The sequence below is a fragment of the Prenolepis imparis genome, unplaced genomic scaffold (assembly GCF_030444845.1).
Source record: "Prenolepis imparis isolate NDT839.2.m4 unplaced genomic scaffold, iyPreImpa1.0 SCAF_4, whole genome shotgun sequence".
Taxonomy (NCBI): domain Eukaryota; kingdom Metazoa; phylum Arthropoda; class Insecta; order Hymenoptera; family Formicidae; genus Prenolepis; species Prenolepis imparis.
Window position 1 is genome coordinate 18,664,734 of NW_028141162.1, and position 18,092 is coordinate 18,682,825.

General features: G+C 32.5%; 4 protein-coding genes across 6 annotated transcripts; 3 read left to right on the forward strand and 1 right to left on the reverse strand.

Annotated features, from left to right (window-relative positions):
* Positions 1–1,353: 1,353 nt before the first annotated feature.
* Clc-b (chloride channel protein 7) lies at positions 1,354–5,913 on the forward strand. The gene is made up of 12 exons (XM_083035479.1): positions 1,354–1,752; positions 1,856–1,975; positions 2,146–2,344; positions 2,433–2,686; positions 2,751–2,928; positions 3,641–4,165; positions 4,250–4,419; positions 4,498–4,677; positions 4,782–4,991; positions 5,068–5,313; positions 5,380–5,460; positions 5,531–5,913. The coding sequence occupies exons 1-12, from the start codon at positions 1,603–1,605 to the stop codon at positions 5,630–5,632; spliced, it is 2,415 nt and encodes an 804-aa protein (XP_082891605.1). The 5' UTR covers positions 1,354–1,602; the 3' UTR covers positions 5,633–5,913.
* LOC145934754 (uncharacterized) lies at positions 5,821–5,934 on the reverse strand. The gene has a single exon (XM_083035485.1). The coding sequence runs from the start codon at positions 5,932–5,934 to the stop codon at positions 5,821–5,823; it is 114 nt and encodes a 37-aa protein (XP_082891611.1).
* Positions 5,935–7,684: 1,750 nt separating this feature from the next.
* LOC145934753 (uncharacterized) lies at positions 7,685–10,629 on the forward strand. 3 transcript variants are annotated; one of them, XM_083035482.1, is made up of 2 exons: positions 7,685–7,826; positions 8,506–10,629. In XM_083035482.1, exon 2 carries the CDS (start codon positions 8,770–8,772, stop codon positions 9,988–9,990), a length of 1,221 nt encoding a protein of 406 aa, XP_082891608.1. In that variant the 5' UTR covers positions 7,685–7,826; positions 8,506–8,769; the 3' UTR covers positions 9,991–10,629. The 3 variants fall into 3 exon arrangements, with proteins under 3 accessions (XP_082891608.1, XP_082891610.1, XP_082891609.1); XM_083035484.1 differs by lacking the exon at positions 7,685–7,826 and adding an exon at positions 7,974–8,089; XM_083035483.1 differs by lacking the exon at positions 7,685–7,826 and adding an exon at positions 7,992–8,301.
* Positions 10,630–10,764: 135 nt separating this feature from the next.
* Positions 10,765–16,565, forward strand: LOC145934752 (diphthine methyltransferase). The gene is made up of 4 exons (XM_083035480.1): positions 10,765–11,433; positions 13,846–14,515; positions 15,572–15,707; positions 16,102–16,565. The coding sequence occupies exons 1-4, from the start codon at positions 11,320–11,322 to the stop codon at positions 16,463–16,465; spliced, it is 1,284 nt and encodes a 427-aa protein (XP_082891606.1). The 5' UTR covers positions 10,765–11,319; the 3' UTR covers positions 16,466–16,565.
* Positions 16,566–18,092: the final 1,527 nt, after the last annotated feature.

An 18,092-nucleotide genomic window follows, 5' to 3' on the forward strand; every position in this document is an offset into this window, starting at 1 on the left:
GACGGAATGTCTGTGATTGGACGAACTTCGTTCCGCCAATTCCGCATTGCACATACGTTCCGTATCATGGGACCGCACCATAACAGTTGTTGATTGATTATAAAGGTGCCGTTTCATGCTGACGCTCGATGCTCATTTTTAGCGTCAAAAGACATCACGTGACCAAAAATAAAGATACCAATTCGTCAATTTTGGTCACGTGACGTCTTTTGACGCTAAAAATGAGCGTCGAGCGTCAGCATGAAAAGGCACCTTAAAGGGAAAAGGATAGTTTTCGGCGTTTTTTAGAAGTGTATTAAAGACATGAAGAATAGAGATAAGGAGGCCGAACTATGGGTATTCATAGTCCGATCTTATATTTAAGATCGTCTTAAGTCCGAGCTTGAGATGCTACGCAGCCATTTGATTGGTTGAATTGGGTCTTAAGTCAACCTCCGACCAGACTTAAGACGATCTTAAATATAAGATCGGACTATGAATATCGACCTATGTGTTTGGGATGTGCGACCAAAACCGAGGCCCGATAGTAGTACCTATAGGTACCTATAGATGGCATTGCAATCACAAGATGCTCGTTAGTTTGAGAGAGAGGAGAGATTGCAGGATGTAGAGCAAGAAGGATAGAGAATGACTAACACAAAAGTCCACCGTGTACGTGTGAGTCCCGTGAGGCAAAAGCGCAACCTTGCGGAGCATTAATAAACTACAATTAGGCTCGACATTTGGTCGCACATTTCGATAATTCCTCAATGCTAGTTCGGCCTCCTTATCTCTATTCTTCATGATTAAAGAGATCTTAAGTGTTATTTTATGCAAATGTTTTTATTTAGAAATGGCATCTAAGAAATCTCAACGTGTTATTTCTCGCTTCTGACGTCACGATTCCAATATGGCCGCGGTGAGCATTCAGGAGCCTTAACACTAAAAATATTTATATTACTCTTATTTGTGTACAAATTTTTTATTTTATTAATAAAATGAATTTTTATAATTATATTATTATGCTTATAATGGATATGTTAATTTTATTTATATTAATTTATATTATGTTACATAAAATATATATGTAATTTATTTTTGGAGAGTATATATCTTTATATTTTATTCTTATTATTTTATTTATTATATTTACACAAATAAAAATAAAGTATAATTATAAATAGACCACTAATATTTATTCTTCCATTTCTAGTATATGTCTCTCTCTCTAGTTCTAGAATATCAATATTTTAATATTTTTCATTTTACGATATTTATATTTTGAAATTGGCGCTTTATCCAACGAAGGACATGGCGGTATGTCACGTGATCTGCAATCTCTGTCACATGATTCTTGTAAAAAGGTGCCGCACTTCCGAAACAAAGAGACTCGTATTTGTCATTCTTCCGTATTCTTCTCATGTATACATACACGTGCCAATGTGCATAATTAACAATCTTATGTCGTGCATACGTCATTTAGCTAGCGTAAACTTTTATCGATTCAGTCAGATCAGAAGCGTTTTTTTTTCTTTGAGTATCTCTAATTGTAAGAGATGCGACTGAAAATAGAGGTTTAATTCCTCTAGTTCCTGTCATATTCAAAAAAAGAAGTCAGAAACGATGGATTCGTCTTCAGCGCACACTGATGTAGAAGATAATAGAGAAGACGGCGATCATCTCGATGTATACGATTATGAGGATAGAGAGAGGTTAATTAAGTCGAGGAACAATTTTGCATCTTATTCCGAGAATGTCGACGTACGATTTCGAGTAAGTCAAGTTTGACAGCTCGTTAAAAAAAAAGCCTTTTTACTATTGTATTTTTAAATATCGTTTCTAAAAGTATATATAAGAATATTCCATATTATGTCAGAGCACTGTCGACAATAATATAGGATGCAACAGCATAGAGGCTATCTCGAGTCATTCTAGAAGGCTAAATTTCGGGAACATAACTCCAGGAGCAACTAATTTCCTATCGACCAATTATGAGGTAATTGCCTAATTATAAAATTAAATTAAATCTCGCAATGATTGCAAGCTCATACAATAGTTGTAATTGTATATATGTTTTCTTCTTTTTTGTATTACTCTTATATTTTGCCTCTTATCTTTTCTCTTAATAACACACATTTGACAAATTAATTATATCTTTATTTTCAGAGTTTGGATTATGATCCATGTGAAAATTATCTTCTACAGGATGAAGAAAGAAAGAAGGGATATAAATTTGTTGTTAAAAAAAATTTTGCCAGATGGTTTATCTTCCTTTTGATTGGAATTTGCACCGCTCTCATAGCATGCTTTGTAGATATATCGATAGAAGAATTATCCAGCCTAAAGTACAGCTGGCTTAAGAAGTGTACGTTACATATATTTCTTTCATTTATATACAATATGTGCTGTATGATATACTCTAAAATAATGCACATTTCTTACATCAATGATAGATGTGGATCAATGTGTGGTAGAAAATTGTACATGGTTACCATACATGATATGGCTAGTACTAAATATGGTACCAGTTTTAATAGGTGCTATCCTAGTAGCCTACATTGAACCTGTTGCTGCAGGGAGTGGTATTCCACAAGTAAAATGTTACTTGAATGGAGTTAAAGTACCACGAGTCGTACGTATTAAAACTTTGGCTGTGAAAACTATCGGTGTTATATGCACCGTTGTCGGAGGTTTAGCTGGAGGCAAAGTAAGTAGTCTGCTATAAACACTCTACATTTGTTATCTTTGATATCTCATGGATTTTCGTACAGGAAGGTCCTATGATTCACTCTGGCGCTGTTGTGGCTGCAGGAATTTCTCAGGGTAAAAGTACCACTTTTAAGAAAGATTTGAATATTTTCAAATATTTTAGAGAGGATCACGAGAAACGAGACTTCGTGTCCGGAGGCGCCGCATCCGGAGTATCGGCGGCTTTCGGAGCACCAATTGGTAAATATTTATATATACATATAGAAAGTACATATAAAATGCAAAAATTGCATATAAATGCATAAAATCCAGAAAATGTATAAAGGGCATATAAATGTATATGTACAGAGTGTCCCATTTTTATTTTTTTATTGAGATTTTTCGAAAACCAATCGAGAAATGTTTCATACAAAAGTACATACAAAAGGTAGGATTTTAAGAAGGCCATCTTGTAAGCCTAGTGTCATTCCAGGCGGAGGCATTTTTCAGATTTCGAGGTCATCATTACTTTTTTAAACAGAACCATCAAAATTTCTTATTAAAATCGATTCCTCGTAATATTTGGCATAAAAAATTATTAGAGTGGAATAGTCGAAAGATGAATGGTTTAGGAGATATTTTATTCTTTATTATTCTGACACATTTTGACAAAAAATATGAAATATCTCGTAATACTCATTTTTCTATAATCTTATCTTAATTTTCTGTATAGGATAATAAGATAAATCAATTGGTGTAAAAAAAACAGTGATTTTTAAAGAAGTGTATGTAGTCACACATTGCAAATTTTTTTGTAATCAAAAATATGTTTTTCTTTTACATAACTTTTGCACAACTTTTGTATGAAACATTTTTCGATGGAAATCTTGGTTCTTGAAAAATCTCAATGTGAAAGTTAAAATGGGATACCCTATATTATTGTATATATTCTGCCATTTTTAAAATTTTCTAGGTGGAGTCTTGTTCAGTATAGAAGAAGGGACTAGCTTTTTCAATCAAAGCCTCACATGGAGGACATTTTTTGCCAGTATGATTACCACATTCACCTTAAACGTGATCTTGAGCGCGTATCACGGACACTTGGGAGATCTTTCTTATCCAGGCTTATTGAATCTAGGAAAATTTGAGTCAATTCCATATCAAATTTATGAGATTCCTCTGTTCATGATAGTGGGCACGTTCGGCGGATTACTCGGCGCTCTTTGGAATCATGTCAATTACAAGATCACTTGCTTTCGTTTGCGATTCGTAACGCAAAAGTGGCTAAAAGTAATTGAAGCTCTCTTGGTGGCAATATTAAGCGCGACAATGGGCTCCTTGATGATATACTTTATCAATGATTGTAAACCGTTAGGTAACGATCCTACCAAGTTTCCAGTTCAAATGTATTGTGCGGAAGGACAATATAGTGCCGTCGCCTCATTATGGTTTCAAACTCCAGAAAGCAGCGTACGATCATTATTTCACGATCCTAAAGGTACGACACATATGATAAGCAATAATAATAATAATTAATAATAATAATAATATAATAAATTAAAGGCGATATATATACTTGTAGGATCTCACAATGACATAACGTTGGCCATCTTTGTTATTTTATATTTCTTCCTCGCTGCCGCTACTTTCGGCCTATCAATGTCGAGCGGCCTCTTCATTCCCTCCCTGCTGATTGGAGCTGCATGGGGTAGATTAATTGGGTCGGGCCTTTCGAGAATTTGTCCAGATTGTGTAAAGAAATTATAAAGTTTTGACTTGCATGTAAATTAAATTAAATACTAATCGCGCCATATTATACATTTTTCATAGGAAGTATTAGATCCTGGCAAATATGCTTTATTAGGTGCTGCCGCACAATTAGGAGGGGTAGTTAGAATGACGATAAGTTTAACTGCAATCTTGATAGAAGCGACGCAAGGAATATATTTCGGTTTACCAGTCATAATAGTTCTCATAATGGCTAAATGGGTTGGCGATTTCTTTAATGAGGCAGGTATTAAGTATATACTGCAAGTATATTATTCAGATTACACATATATGCACGTGCGCACGCATATACATATTTTAAATAATAAAATATTTACTTTTTTTAGGGAATTTATGACATTCATACTCAAATGGCTGGGATTCCATTACTTCCATGGGAATCGCCACCACTGTCAAATAATATTTATGCAAGTGAGATAATGAGTCACCCAGTAGTCACTTTAAAGACTGTCGAAAATGTGGGACATATTGTCGAGCTTTTAAAATGCGTTACGTTCAATGGATTCCCTGTAGTTGATCCACCAAGTAGCGATCAAGTAATATTTGGAATACTTTTTTAAGTATATCATAACATGTTTACATTTTTACATCTTGACTATATTATCTTTTCAGGCTGAAATAAATTCTTATGGTCGATTTCGAGGTCTGATATTGCGGTCCCAGTTAATAGTACTTTTGAAAAATAAAGTATTTAATGAATACGCGGAATTTTGGGAGAAACCTTTAAGCACAAAAATGTTTACAAACGAGTATCCTAGGTATCCGACCATCGAGCAAGTCGCCATTACTGATGTAGAAAAAACTTACACGATAGACTTGAGACATTTTATGAATCCTTCCCCTTATACGATACAACATGTTAGTATTTTTTACATTAAGATATCTCTACAATGCATGTAAAATTATATGATTTTTTATTTATAGTCTGCAACACTGCCAAGAACATTTAGACTCTTTAGAGCGCTAGGATTACGTCACGTACCAGTAGTAAATGACACAAATGAGGTAAGATTTGAATAATATTTATTGTAAGATTTGCAAATTTATTTGTTTATGGTATATTCTCTCTATCTAGGTAATTGGTATGATTACGCGAAAAGATGTTGCCAGGTTCAGGATATGGAAACATCGAGGAAGAATGGGATTGGATGAACTTTTAATTACTAATAAAATTTAATTAAAAATTTTTCTTTTATATTTGTGAGTTTTATCACATTTAAAATTCCGTTTACTCATTATAACATTTAAATGTGTTTTATTGGGTTGCATAAATTAGAAACTATTTGCCAAAGATTGTATATACATATACACACATATGAGACAATTTATAGTATCATTTAGGTTGCATTTTCAAATATTGAAATTTTAATTATTTACAAACAATTGCCACCCAAGCCATGACCAAAGTTTGAAAAAAAGGTACACAGGAAGAATAACTAATAATAAGAGAAAATAGTATTCGTATGACGATATATACATGTTAAGTAACTTTAATAATTTTTAATTTATAGAAAATACTATTCCCTTGAATTTTCTTATTATAATTTGTTTAATATATTACTGTTCTTAGATATATAACCTGAAACAAAGTATTCCATTGTATAATATAAAATATAAATTATTTATTTTTTTTATACTCGTGTAATTTTCATTAAACCTTAACTATACTCGAGTGATATAATACTACCACTTAATACTTTATATAAAATTATTCATAAATGCATGTCAAGATTGCAAAAGTCGCAGATCTGTATAATAAAGTAAAAACAACATAAATAAAAATAAATAATATATTTTTGAATTGTGAATATCTTCTTTAACATATTTTTTTGTTTTAATATATATAAGCTATATATATATATATATATATATATATATATATATAACAGCTTGATTTTTGTTTTTTAAAGAATTTTAACATTTGTATTAAGCATGTATGGGAGATACAATCAAAGACAAAAGTACCAACGCTATTCATCTTATAGAAAAGCGCTATAGTTTAATTTCCTAACTTTCAGCTATTTCTAAGCATTGACACAACCAAATACTCGGTTATCGGAGAAAAAGCCAGAGTTTCAACAAATTATTATTATTTTCTAAACGGTTTAGTGAATGTTAATGTAATTTTGTAATATTGTTCCCTAAAGTTCCAATTATATATGTAAAAAATTTGAAATACATGGTATCATTTTTTCGATATTTTTAACATAATATAAATAGTAATGAATTTTCATAAGATTATATATAAAACTAGCAGAAATTTAAATTGCAATAACTTTTAAATAAATTAAATCCAAATTTTGACAGTAACTTTAGTATTAAAGTGTAAACAATCTATATAGTTTTTATGAATTTTCTACCGTTTTTAGATATCTCCCATACATCCTTAAGCAGTCTGTCAATTTAAATTTTCGTAAATCTTCCAAGAATTATAAAAAGAAAAAATTGTAAGATATATCAATCTTTTACATTTTTGATCTCTAGCATACAGGTCTATTTCCTATAATTTTAACATCTGTATTAAGCAATCTGTTAATTTTTATATTGATATTTTTATCAATTTTCTATAAAGAACTTAATAAAAGAGAAAATTGTAAGGTATATATTTAAAATTTAAAATCATTCAAAATTTTTTTTATTTATAACCTATAGGTCTATTTCCTATAAAGAATTGACATACATTTACAAAAATTATCCTTCATAATTTTTATTTTACTATATAAGTATAGTTTTACAATACTTACTTTTTCCAAAAGTTTTATCGGAATAGATGATCATGTCAACATACTAATAATAATTTTATTTTTCATCTCGTTTTTACGTTATCTTGGAGAAAGAGCATGCGCAATTTTATTCTCAAATTCTCTCAATCACCCTCGCCTTATCTAATTGTAAGACCGCTATAGGCCTAGTCTTGGCGAAACAATGGAATGTCGTATATACGATTTCAAGACGCGCGTCCCCTTTCTCTATCCCTTGAAGGATTCTCAGGTCAGGTCGGGCATAATTCGGGAAGGCGCGGGCGGTCAATAGTTTCGCGGGTCGTACACACCTGTCTGTCGTAAAGTCGCAGACGACAGTGGGAAGGGGTTATATGGTCAATAAACGCGACCACGTCACACGCAGCCTATCGGCTGCGACGACCCCGCTTGGCCCCTTAAAGAGCGCGGCTCCGAGCGAAAATCTTACATAGTGCGTCGACCCCTCGATACGGGGATCCCTTTGTGTGCGTTTATTATCCTTTGTGGAATCTGGAGGAAGAAAAAACTGGTCGAATCGCCGAGGGACACGAGTCGACGGACGCGATACATCCATAGGTGATCACGGATGCGAGTCGAGGGTCCGCGATCGGCGAATTTCTCTTTCTCAAGGTGAGTCGATTATGCGTCTCATGCGGATCGGCTGGGCCGGAACGCGTCCGCCATTATTGTTGTCAATCGTGACGCGCGTGGGTGGGCGGGGCGAGGAGGAGGGGGGCGTGGTTTTAATTCGGCGCGCATGCGCAGTTCACGCGACGCGTAGCATCTTCTTTTCGAATCTTTTCTCGTTCGTGTTCGCGTCGTCCTCGTTTCCACGGACGAATGCGGCCGGAAAATTTGATGACATCAACGTTGTTGGCAGAGTGTCCGACCATGTGCGCATAATCGTAATTACTCCGAACGTGGAGTCTGTCTCTCTCTTTCGTCGAATTCTTCATCGTCACCTTGTTCTTGACGACAGCTTCGTTTTTTTTCTATCGGGAAATCAGTGGTTCATGTATCATCAGTCAGTTTGTGCTGACAGCGACACTTTAAACTTTAAACGATAATATCTTCCTTCGGCTTTGCAATTATGCAGATTGTTTTGGTACTTATCTACCCTTATACACTTATCTAAATTCTTTTTTTTTCTTTTTTTTTTCCTTTTTTTTATAGATCGTTTTATTATCTTTTACTCCGCCTCTTTTGCGAAAAAGATTGGTTAGGATTCTTACTCGAGCACATTATTTTTATTATCTGTCTCTGTCATTACTCACGTTGTTATTATAACGCGATTGTTCGTCTGTTTCAGATGGATTCCTGACTATTAAGCTGGTTTTCAAATTTTCTGGCATGTATAGATAGAAATGGACTACAGCTATAATTGAACTGCCAAATAATTCCAAGTGGAAATTGGATTTAACTGGACTTGAATGTCCGCATGTTCTATATCAGAGATTCAAAATGATAGAAAGCATAAGGGACATATCCGATGCCACTTGTGTTAAGTGCGTTGTACTTAATGCCTGAGAAAAATCTTACTTACTAAGACAGTGAGGGAAATGCGTAATTATAGATGTCAGAAACAGGAGATGAACGTGCTGTTAGATTATATACAGCTGCAGAGATAATGAAGAACGCCAGAGCTAAGGAAACCGAAGAGCAAGCGGCATTAAGAAGAATGCAAGAGGCTCAGCGAATGGCCAGGCATCGTGCCAAGAAAAAGCGTTGTCTGGACGAGAATCTCGCAAGGGAGATTTCTAAAATTGCAGAGCTGTCTAAGATGCCACCTCCGGATCCTGCTACGATAGCCCAAATGTCCGAGATGAATATGAATAAGATATCTGCGGAATTGAAGCAAATGATGGAAAGGGGAAAAGTACCTGAACACATAGTTCAAATGGCTCAACTGGCGGAATTTAGCAAGATGAATTCAGAATTAAATAAGATGTCACAGGACATGGCGAAGAGATACGAGATGGAAAAGATGGCGGAATATGCCAAGACTACGGAATATATGAAGATGCAGGAGATTGCCAAGATGAGCGAAATGGTGAAACTTTCTGAAATGGCCAAGTACAATGACATTAACAAGATCAACGAAATGGCAAAGATGAACGAGATGATGAAGATGTCGCAGATGGCCAAGATCAACGAAGTGCAGAGAATAAATGAACTGGCGAAGCTGAACGAGATGGTGAAGATGACGGAGATGGCCAAGTATACGAGTAACGACATAACGAAATTGAACGAGATCGCTCAGATCAGCGAGATGGCAAAGGAGATCGCGAAGATGAACGAGAAGACGAAAATGAACGAGATGATGAAGATGCAGACGAGCATGCAGAACGATATCGCCAAGATGTCACCGGAGTACTCGAAGATGGCGAGCGAGATGGCGAAGCTGACTGAGCTGGCCAAACTTAACGAGATAACGATCACGAAGCTGAACGATCCACCGCAGATGCTCTCCAAGATGTCCGAGATTCAGCCACCGCCGCCGCCACCTCCGCCACGTATCCCCGAACCTGTGATCACCGTGCCAAATCCCAGGAATCTGCAGAACGTGCAGACTGTACAAGTGGCGCAGGCCAGCCCGTCCAGCATGATCAATTTCCCGACCGTGCCGGGTCAGAACAATTACGGTAAACTGCTGATGATCATCGAGGAGCTCGGCAGGGATATTCGTCTGTCCTACGCGGGCAGCCGAAGCGCCGCCGAGAGGCTGAAGAACGGCATTCAGCAAGCCAGGGTCGCCGTGCGAGATTGCCTGTTGGAGACACAGCACCAACAATGATTCGTCGCCGAGCTAGCTAGCGATTAGAGAGTACTTCTAGCCTTCTATTATTTGACGAGATGTTGCTTTGTACGGATATTTAGATCATTTGGGTTTACGCGACGACGCATATAGATCGGTATAGATTGAGCATTTCGTTTTTATGCGATAAGTATAGAATCGCTCTATACTTTTTTTAGCACTCTGTCCTGTGTTATGGCTCCAAGACGGAGTGCCTTCACTTTATGCTCGATCCATATACATATTGCGCGTTATTGAAACAAGTGTGTAACTGATAACTTTCTGTCTACTTTTTTAAGTTGCAATTTAATACATAGAAGAAACTTGAAATGGAGTATCAATTTGTATACTCTGTTTAGAGAGTATTAGATAAATAGGTAGATAGATAGAGGGAGACAGAGAAAGAGAGAATCTTGGTTTATATTTTATATTTTATAAACACAAAGAGACAATTATACTATCATTTTTTGTTAAAATCATCGGGTGAGTACATTGCAAATCTTCAGTATACGTTTCAAGCGAGTAAAGGAAAGAAATATAAGGAAAAGCTTTTCAAACGACATGTACCTAATGGAAAGTATAATCCCATAAATATATTCCATAAATATATCGTTAAATAAATAAAAGTTTTGTACACAATGCAATGCTCTATTTTTCTTCTTTTAAGACTCGTCATTTAATTATTTTTCATTATGTAATGCTGTCAGCTTTTAAGAAATATAAAAAAAATGGTTGTTTGTCTCTCTTCCACACACGCATGTATGTTTCTATGTATATATTACTGAAGTGTCACATGATGCAGATATACATATAAAATATAAAAGAATATATAAAATAAGTATCGAACGGAAAATTACATTTTTTTTCTTCGAGATAAAAGAAGCTTTAGCAAGAAAACATAAACAGACACAAATGCAATTGATTATCGAATAGAGAATTTTTAAAGTCCGAAAATTTTTCTATTTGATAACCAATCGTGTAATATATGTTTTTTGCAGGAAAATTCCCAAGAAAAATTTTCAAAAACGCAAGTGGAGTCATTTTGGATAGGAACACTTATTGATTAATTATTACTGAAAAATAAGTTATTATTGATTATTGATAATTATTGATTAATGGAAAATGCTACTGGAAGTTTCCCAGCAAGAAAGCACAAATATACACATGTAATGCAATTGGCTGTTAATTAGGGAATTTTGAAAGTCCCGAAAATCTTTTTACTTGATAACCAATCGTGTGTGTGTGTGTTTCTTGATGGAAAATTCCCTATATATTCTTATCTTCATGAAAAATTCCTACATTTGATATTAAATTTGAGGCCACTATTTTATGCCGCTAATCACGTTCATATACAATCGGTATTTATCAATTTTTACAATTTTACATCATTTATTAGCTGCTCATCGTGTTTCGAACAACACGGCAAAACGAGTTATATTTAAGGTTCGTAGAACATACTGATATAATAAAATCTAGTAGAAAAACGATTCTCCGTATTATTTTTAGAGGTTAGGTTTGCGTCTATATACAATAGAGAAAATATTAGGAATGTATTAAATATTAGGAATAAAAATCAGGCCGAAACGTTTGAATTTCAAAGAATTTGAAGTAATAAAGATTTTCCTCTATTTAATTTTAATTAGGAATAAAAATTATTTTAAAGTAATAAATAAAATTATTTTAAAATAAATAATAAAAATGAAAAGACTGATATAAAAATACAAATTCGGGTATAAAGGACTAGTAAGGGCTAATAAGCTAGTAAGAATTCTTTATATTATTTATTCTTTATATTATTTTAAAATAATTCTTATTCCTAATATTTAATATTTATTCCTCTATTGTGCGCACGGCCTAAGTTTTGCGATTGACTGATTTTTTTATTGCTTAAAAAAAACTGAAATAATTGAAAACGAAATTTCTGGTCATTAGTGAATTCTAAGCTCCAGATATTTCATAGATTATCTCACTCGATTGTTTCTCAAGGTATATTAAAATAAGAACAACACGCACAAAAGAGAGAGATGGTGAAACAACGCAAAAACATAGGGGTTACTGTGAAAATCATGGAACCGGTACCTAATTCAACACCTTTGCAGCAGACTGTGTCGTCCGTTCCTGCTCAATCGAAGTATACAAAATTATTGCGCGTCATAGAACAACTGGGTCGCGATCTTAAGCCCTTTTATACAGGTAGTAAGCTTTGCAAGACTATGCCTAAGGTTGAACGCGATCTGATAAAAGCGTGTCGTCTAGTCAAACAATGTCAAGTCGAAGCTACAAAGAGCTCCAAGAAAGCATGCCAATAATATTACAGGTTTCCTATATTAAAATAATCATTGAACCGAATTTCCAAAGCACTTGATATCATAACATTGTATATTACTCTCTTCCAGGATATACTTGATATCATTATACATGAAAAGATATATTCTATTATTAACAGTATTTATGCTACCTCGAATTTTGACCAATTCAAAGTATTATTAGAGAAGGAATAACTTATTGTATAAGGCAATTACTTAGAATAACAAGAGAATTTTTATAATCAGATCTAACACTATAAGAAGGATATTTTATAAGAATATTTTTATCCCTCATGTTATTTAAGCGAAATATTAAGCAGTAATTTTTTTTTCAATGGATCAAGGAATTGTGTTTAAGCAGAAAGAATGAGAGATTTTCTTCGTTTACTGTTATAATATGCTGTAATTAACACTGCCAACAAGAAAGAACATATTGTAACAGTGTAACATTTTTTTATCTACTTTAAACTTATTGTTAGTTTGTAATATGTTATTTTATATTTACGATTTTTTAGAGAAATTGCTTTCTCTTTTTATGATTTTTCTTGACAATATTTATTTATTTATAAACTTGACTTTATCAATCAGAAATCTACAAATAGGCTGCGTACTCGAATGAGCTGGTTGATAATGTGTTGATAATACAAATTGTATTGCCATATACTTAAAGCCTCATTAATATATATATCGATGATTATAGTACAAATGTAAAAAAGATAATCACTAATTCTATTTACACAATAATAATTTTATAAAACAATTTTTATATATTATCTAATAATTAAATATTATACATTGTTGCATAAGTTATAAACTCATATAATATATAATAATATATAATGTATTATATATTATAAATCTGAAAGAAATAAGTATAAGAGAATTTTTCTCTGTATATGTGTGTAATGTTTAAGAATGGTACAAAACAATGTGTGTTCCTATAATTAAATATTATAATATTTGTAAACAAATAAAATTTTTTATTAAAAAAAATTGCATTTTAAATAAAACACCCATAGTATACGTGTGTGTGTGTATATATATTATATTTCTTTAGAATAAATATGTATTGCAAATTTATATTCCAATATTAGACATATTTTTATTTATTTGTATAACTATGTATATATACACACACTACAAATGTTCACTTTTCAATCATATAGATATATTACATACGAATGTTATTTTTTTTATCCATCAAATAAAAGCAGAATTGCTAATTGTATTTTTCGAATTTTATTATTTAAATTTTGCATATGTTTGACTTTATGTAGGTGAGACATTTTAAAATCATTACAATTATATGAGATAATCACCAGGTAGCAAACGTACGTCATTTTGACGTCGAATGATGTCATTAGAAGTCAAAATGACGTCAGAGATTATATCAATATATAATTAAACTTTTTATTATAAATTTCTTATTACAATTGTACACAATTACTTTTATTTATATAATATAAAATGCTGAATTAATTATTGTTAAAATATCAATTGATGATATGACAAGTTTAATAAAAGATCTCTGCGATTCCTTTTGTTTCAGACACAATTTTCCACAAAAATGGCAGTTGAGGAAATTTTTTATACTTTGGATGCGTTTGATACAGAATTTCCAGCAGATTCTGTCGAGTGGTGTCCTGCAGAACCATTTCGAGATGTATTGGTATGTGGAACATACAAATTAATTGAGAAGAAAAAAGGTGCAAAAGAAGAGGATGCAGAGGAAAATACAAAAGAAGAAAAATGTAAACGAACAGGACGAATTTACTTGCTTCGGGTGGCGGACGGTGGAAAATTACAAATATTGCAACGAATAGACACTTCAGGTGTGCTAGATATGAAGTGGACGCATGTCGCGAATACTGAAGATAATCGAATATTACTTGCCGTTGCTGACTCCAACGGCTACTTGCAAATTTATGAACTGAAAAAGAGGGAAAGCAAAACGGAATTGCAATTGATTGCCGAAGAAAAAATCGGTGACGATGACGAGGACGTCATGGCGTTGTCATTGGATTGGTCCACTGGAGGATGCATTTCTTACACTTCTCATTCGAATCCGCATATTGCTGTGAGCGATAGTCAAGGACGAATATCTCATTTTACATGGCACGAAAATAATCAACTGATAAAGGACTTTACGTTACGCGCACACGAGTTCCAGGCGTGGATCGTCGCCTTTGATTATTGCAACGATAATATTTTTTATTCCGGTACAGTAATATAATAATAATAATCGCTAATAAAGGAACCTCATCGCAAATCTGAAAATTCTGATTTTGATGAAACTTTACACATATATAGGGGAGATATTTAGAAAGACTGCTTTTCTCATATGTTATAGCTTATGATCTGTTGAACAAAAATGTAATAGGCTCAAAACTAAATAATAGACGATTACTGGTTTACAACCGGTAGAGACTATTACATCTTTTTGATAAAAAGCAACTCATAATCTATATAACATATGAAAAAAGCAGATAATTCCACCGAAAGCTAAAATCCTATTTATTTGGTGTGGGGTCTTTTTTGAATTAAAAATTTTTTTTGCTGCGGCTCAAAAACAATTCTAAGGGATGAAACTACCCTTCATATGTAGAGTTTTTTGTTTTTCCCGATATATCTCGAAAAGTATTCAAAAAATGTTTTATACAAAAGCTTCATAACAAAGTACACCTCTATTTAATTACATTAATAAAATTTTAAAAAAATAATTTTTTCAAAGATTAAAAACATTTTTTTAAATTATTTTTTCAAAATTTTATTAATGTGATTAAATAGAAGTATTTTTACCATAAAACTTTTACATAAAAATATTTTTTACTTTTCTCGAATGTTTTGGAATATATCGAGAAAAATAAAAAGTCATTCTCTACATATGAGGAATAATTTTATCCTTTAAAATCGTTTTTGAGCCGCAACTAAAAATTTTTTAATTCATTTAAATATCCCCTACCCTCTATAAAGTTTCATCAAAATCAAAATTTTCGAGTTTGCGAAGTTCTCTTATAAGTATATATAACGCTGGGTCCACAATAGGTGATTTAAGCCCTAAGCCTTAAGAAATTGATCAATCGCAGTCAAGTATGAGGAGAAAACTCGACTATGATTGGTCAATTTCTTAAGGCTTAGGGCTTAAATCACCTATTGTGGACCCAGCGTAAATTCATATTGAATCTGCTTAACTAGTAAATTTTTACTTTTTAAAATATATTATCTAAAGAAAAATTGCCAAGGTAGATTTTTAACAGACGAATTTTAAATTTCAGGAGGTGATGATAACAAGTTTCTAACTTTTGACACTAGGACAGGATTTGTTCCTGTATTATGTAACAGAAAGCACACTTCCGGTGTCACCAGCATTCGCAGCAACGTAGTTAAACCATTCGTGCTCGCAACTGGAAGGTAAAAGATGATTTTCGCGATTATTATTCCACATTTTTCCTAAGAATTAAAGATTTATATATTTTTAGTTTCATAAAGTTGCACCAATTATAATAAATTTGTTTTTGTATCGCCGGTTTTGATAAATTGGCAGTGAAGTATAAAGGTGCCTTTTCATGCTGACGCTCGACGCTCATTTTTAGCGTCAGAAGACGTCACGTGACCAAAAATAAAGATACCAATTCATCAATTTTGGTCACGTGACGTCTTTTGACGTTAAAAATGAGCGTCAAGCGTCGGCATGAAAAGGCACCTTAAAAGGTTTTTGCTGCTATTCATTAATTTGCGTTTTCTGGCGTTCAAAAAAATATTTTTTCTCTATATTTAATATAAAAGTATATTTTGAAAATTTCAGTTACGATGAGATTTTAAGATTGTGGGACAAGAGAAACTTGAAACAACCAACGTCCGAGACTAATCTCAAAGGTGGAATTTGGCGTTTGAAATGGGATCCGTTTATGCATCAATATTTATTCGCCGCGTGTATGTATGAGGGTTTTAAGATTGTTAATTGTGATTATGACATATCTACCATTGGCTATTACAATAAGCATTGCGGTATAGCATATGGTTGCGATTGGTCATTATTGAAGAAGGAGGATATTTCGCATCTAAAAATACCTAATGCAAAGACTTTGGTAAGTACTTGTTCCTACCAAGATTGTGCCCTTAAATTATCCGCACTTAATTTCAAGATTTATGATGAACTCGAATCATAATGCGGATTAAAAACAAAGTTTTTATTTTTTTTAAGCTTTGTAAAGTGTATGTGTGCGCGCGCGTATATATATACATATATATATGCATATAAAATAAAATTTATACATAAAAAATAAATTGTGCAATATCTAATTTGTATAAATATATAAAATAAATATTATCTATATAAAAAGATAAAGCATTAGAATATATTAGGCGGAAATAATATCAATAAATTATCTTCGATTTTTTGCACATAAATAGTTACGTATATTATAGATTTTCTGTCACTTTATGCACATCATGAGAAAGAACACAATTGGCTAAAAGCAATTTTCGAGACTTAAAATTCTCCATTTGATAGGTAATTGTGTTTACATGTATTTTCTTGTTGAAAAGCTCCCAAATATAGATCTTAAAAAAAAAAAAAAAAGATAAGAACTGGAAGAAAGTGAGCATTACGAGTGAGGGATATATGATTTCAAAGATAAGGGGAATTATTCATCGCCATCTTACAATTAAATAGGAACACTCATTTTGATTGGTTATTACTGGAAAAGCGAATTAACTATAATTATTGGGTTATTACTGGAAAACGCTATTGGGTTAGCTTTCCAATAAGAAAATATATAAATATAGACACACAATAATGTGATGCAATTGGCTGTCGAATAGAGAATTTTTAAAGTCCTGACAATTTTTCTATTTGATGAGTAATCGTGTTTATTTATATGTGTGTTATATACGGGTCGTTTGATAAGTTTGGTAAAAAAGCAAGTAAAACAATTATTTTTGGAAAAAATCGCCTTTATTTCTCAACATAATCTTCATCAAGGGCTATACACTTAGTCCAGCGAGTTTCCAATTTTTTAATACCGTCGGAAAAGTAGGCTGTCTCAAAGCCTGCAAATAGAGTCCGACCGAAATCAATTTTTTTTTTCGGCCGAAACCGAAAACGAATATTCGGTTTTTTTTTATTTCGGCCGAAATTGAAACCGAAAACCGAAACTTTTGGAGTAAGGAATAAATTTTTACAAAAATTACATATTAAAAAGCGAAATTCATGTACATTGTACTTTTAAAATAAGAAATAAGGTAATATAAGATTTTATTAAATATCTTATTAAAATATAAAAATATTTCTCAAGTACGTAAACAATACGAAATAATATACTATAAAATAAAGCATTATAATTATAATTTATAATATTGAATTATATTATTCGCTTTTGAAAAGTTATAAACTTTTACATAAGTTATTATTGAGATTACATAAAAGTTTATACTTAAAAGTATTAGTCTTTACTTGAACATAATAATTAAACTTAGTAGCTAATAATCAAAATTAAACAATTCTATATTGTAACAAAAATAAATCAAATCACAGTTATTATTGAGATCACATAAAAATTTGTACTTAAGTTGTCTTTACTTGAACTTAAATTGACTTAATGAACTTATTGAACCGAACTGAATGAACTTAATGAATACTATTTACTATTTCATACGCGAAGAAAGTAAGAGACAAGAGACAAAAGAGCACATTTGTAGATCAAATCTAAAACCTAAAACATTATGAAATAAAGAGATAAAATAGGAACTTACAGTTTTATTTTTATATTAACCGGCGAGCGTCCGAGAGATTAT

Excerpts from the sequence above, each read along its gene's own strand:
- LOC145934752 (XM_083035480.1), top strand. The coding sequence starts at position 11,320 with ATGCCGCTAATCACGTTCATATACAATCGGTATTTATCAATTTTTACA. Across the intron at positions 11,434-13,845 it reads CAAAACGAGTTATATTTAAG|ACACAATTTTCCACAAAAAT; the intron begins GTTCGTAGAACA and ends CTTTTGTTTCAG. Across the intron at positions 15,708-16,101 it reads TTCGTGCTCGCAACTGGAAG|TTACGATGAGATTTTAAGAT; the intron begins GTAAAAGATGAT and ends TGAAAATTTCAG.
- Clc-b (XM_083035479.1), top strand. The coding sequence starts at position 1,603 with ATGGATTCGTCTTCAGCGCACACTGATGTAGAAGATAATAGAGAAGAC. Across the intron at positions 1,976-2,145 it reads TCCTATCGACCAATTATGAG|AGTTTGGATTATGATCCATG; the intron begins GTAATTGCCTAA and ends CTTTATTTTCAG. Across the intron at positions 4,678-4,781 it reads TTGGCGATTTCTTTAATGAG|GGAATTTATGACATTCATAC; the intron begins GCAGGTATTAAG and ends TACTTTTTTTAG.
- LOC145934753 (XM_083035482.1), top strand. The coding sequence starts at position 8,770 with ATGTCAGAAACAGGAGATGAACGTGCTGTTAGATTATATACAGCTGCA.
- LOC145934754 (XM_083035485.1), bottom strand. The coding sequence starts at position 5,934 with ATGTATATATCGTCATACGAATACTATTTTCTCTTATTATTAGTTATT.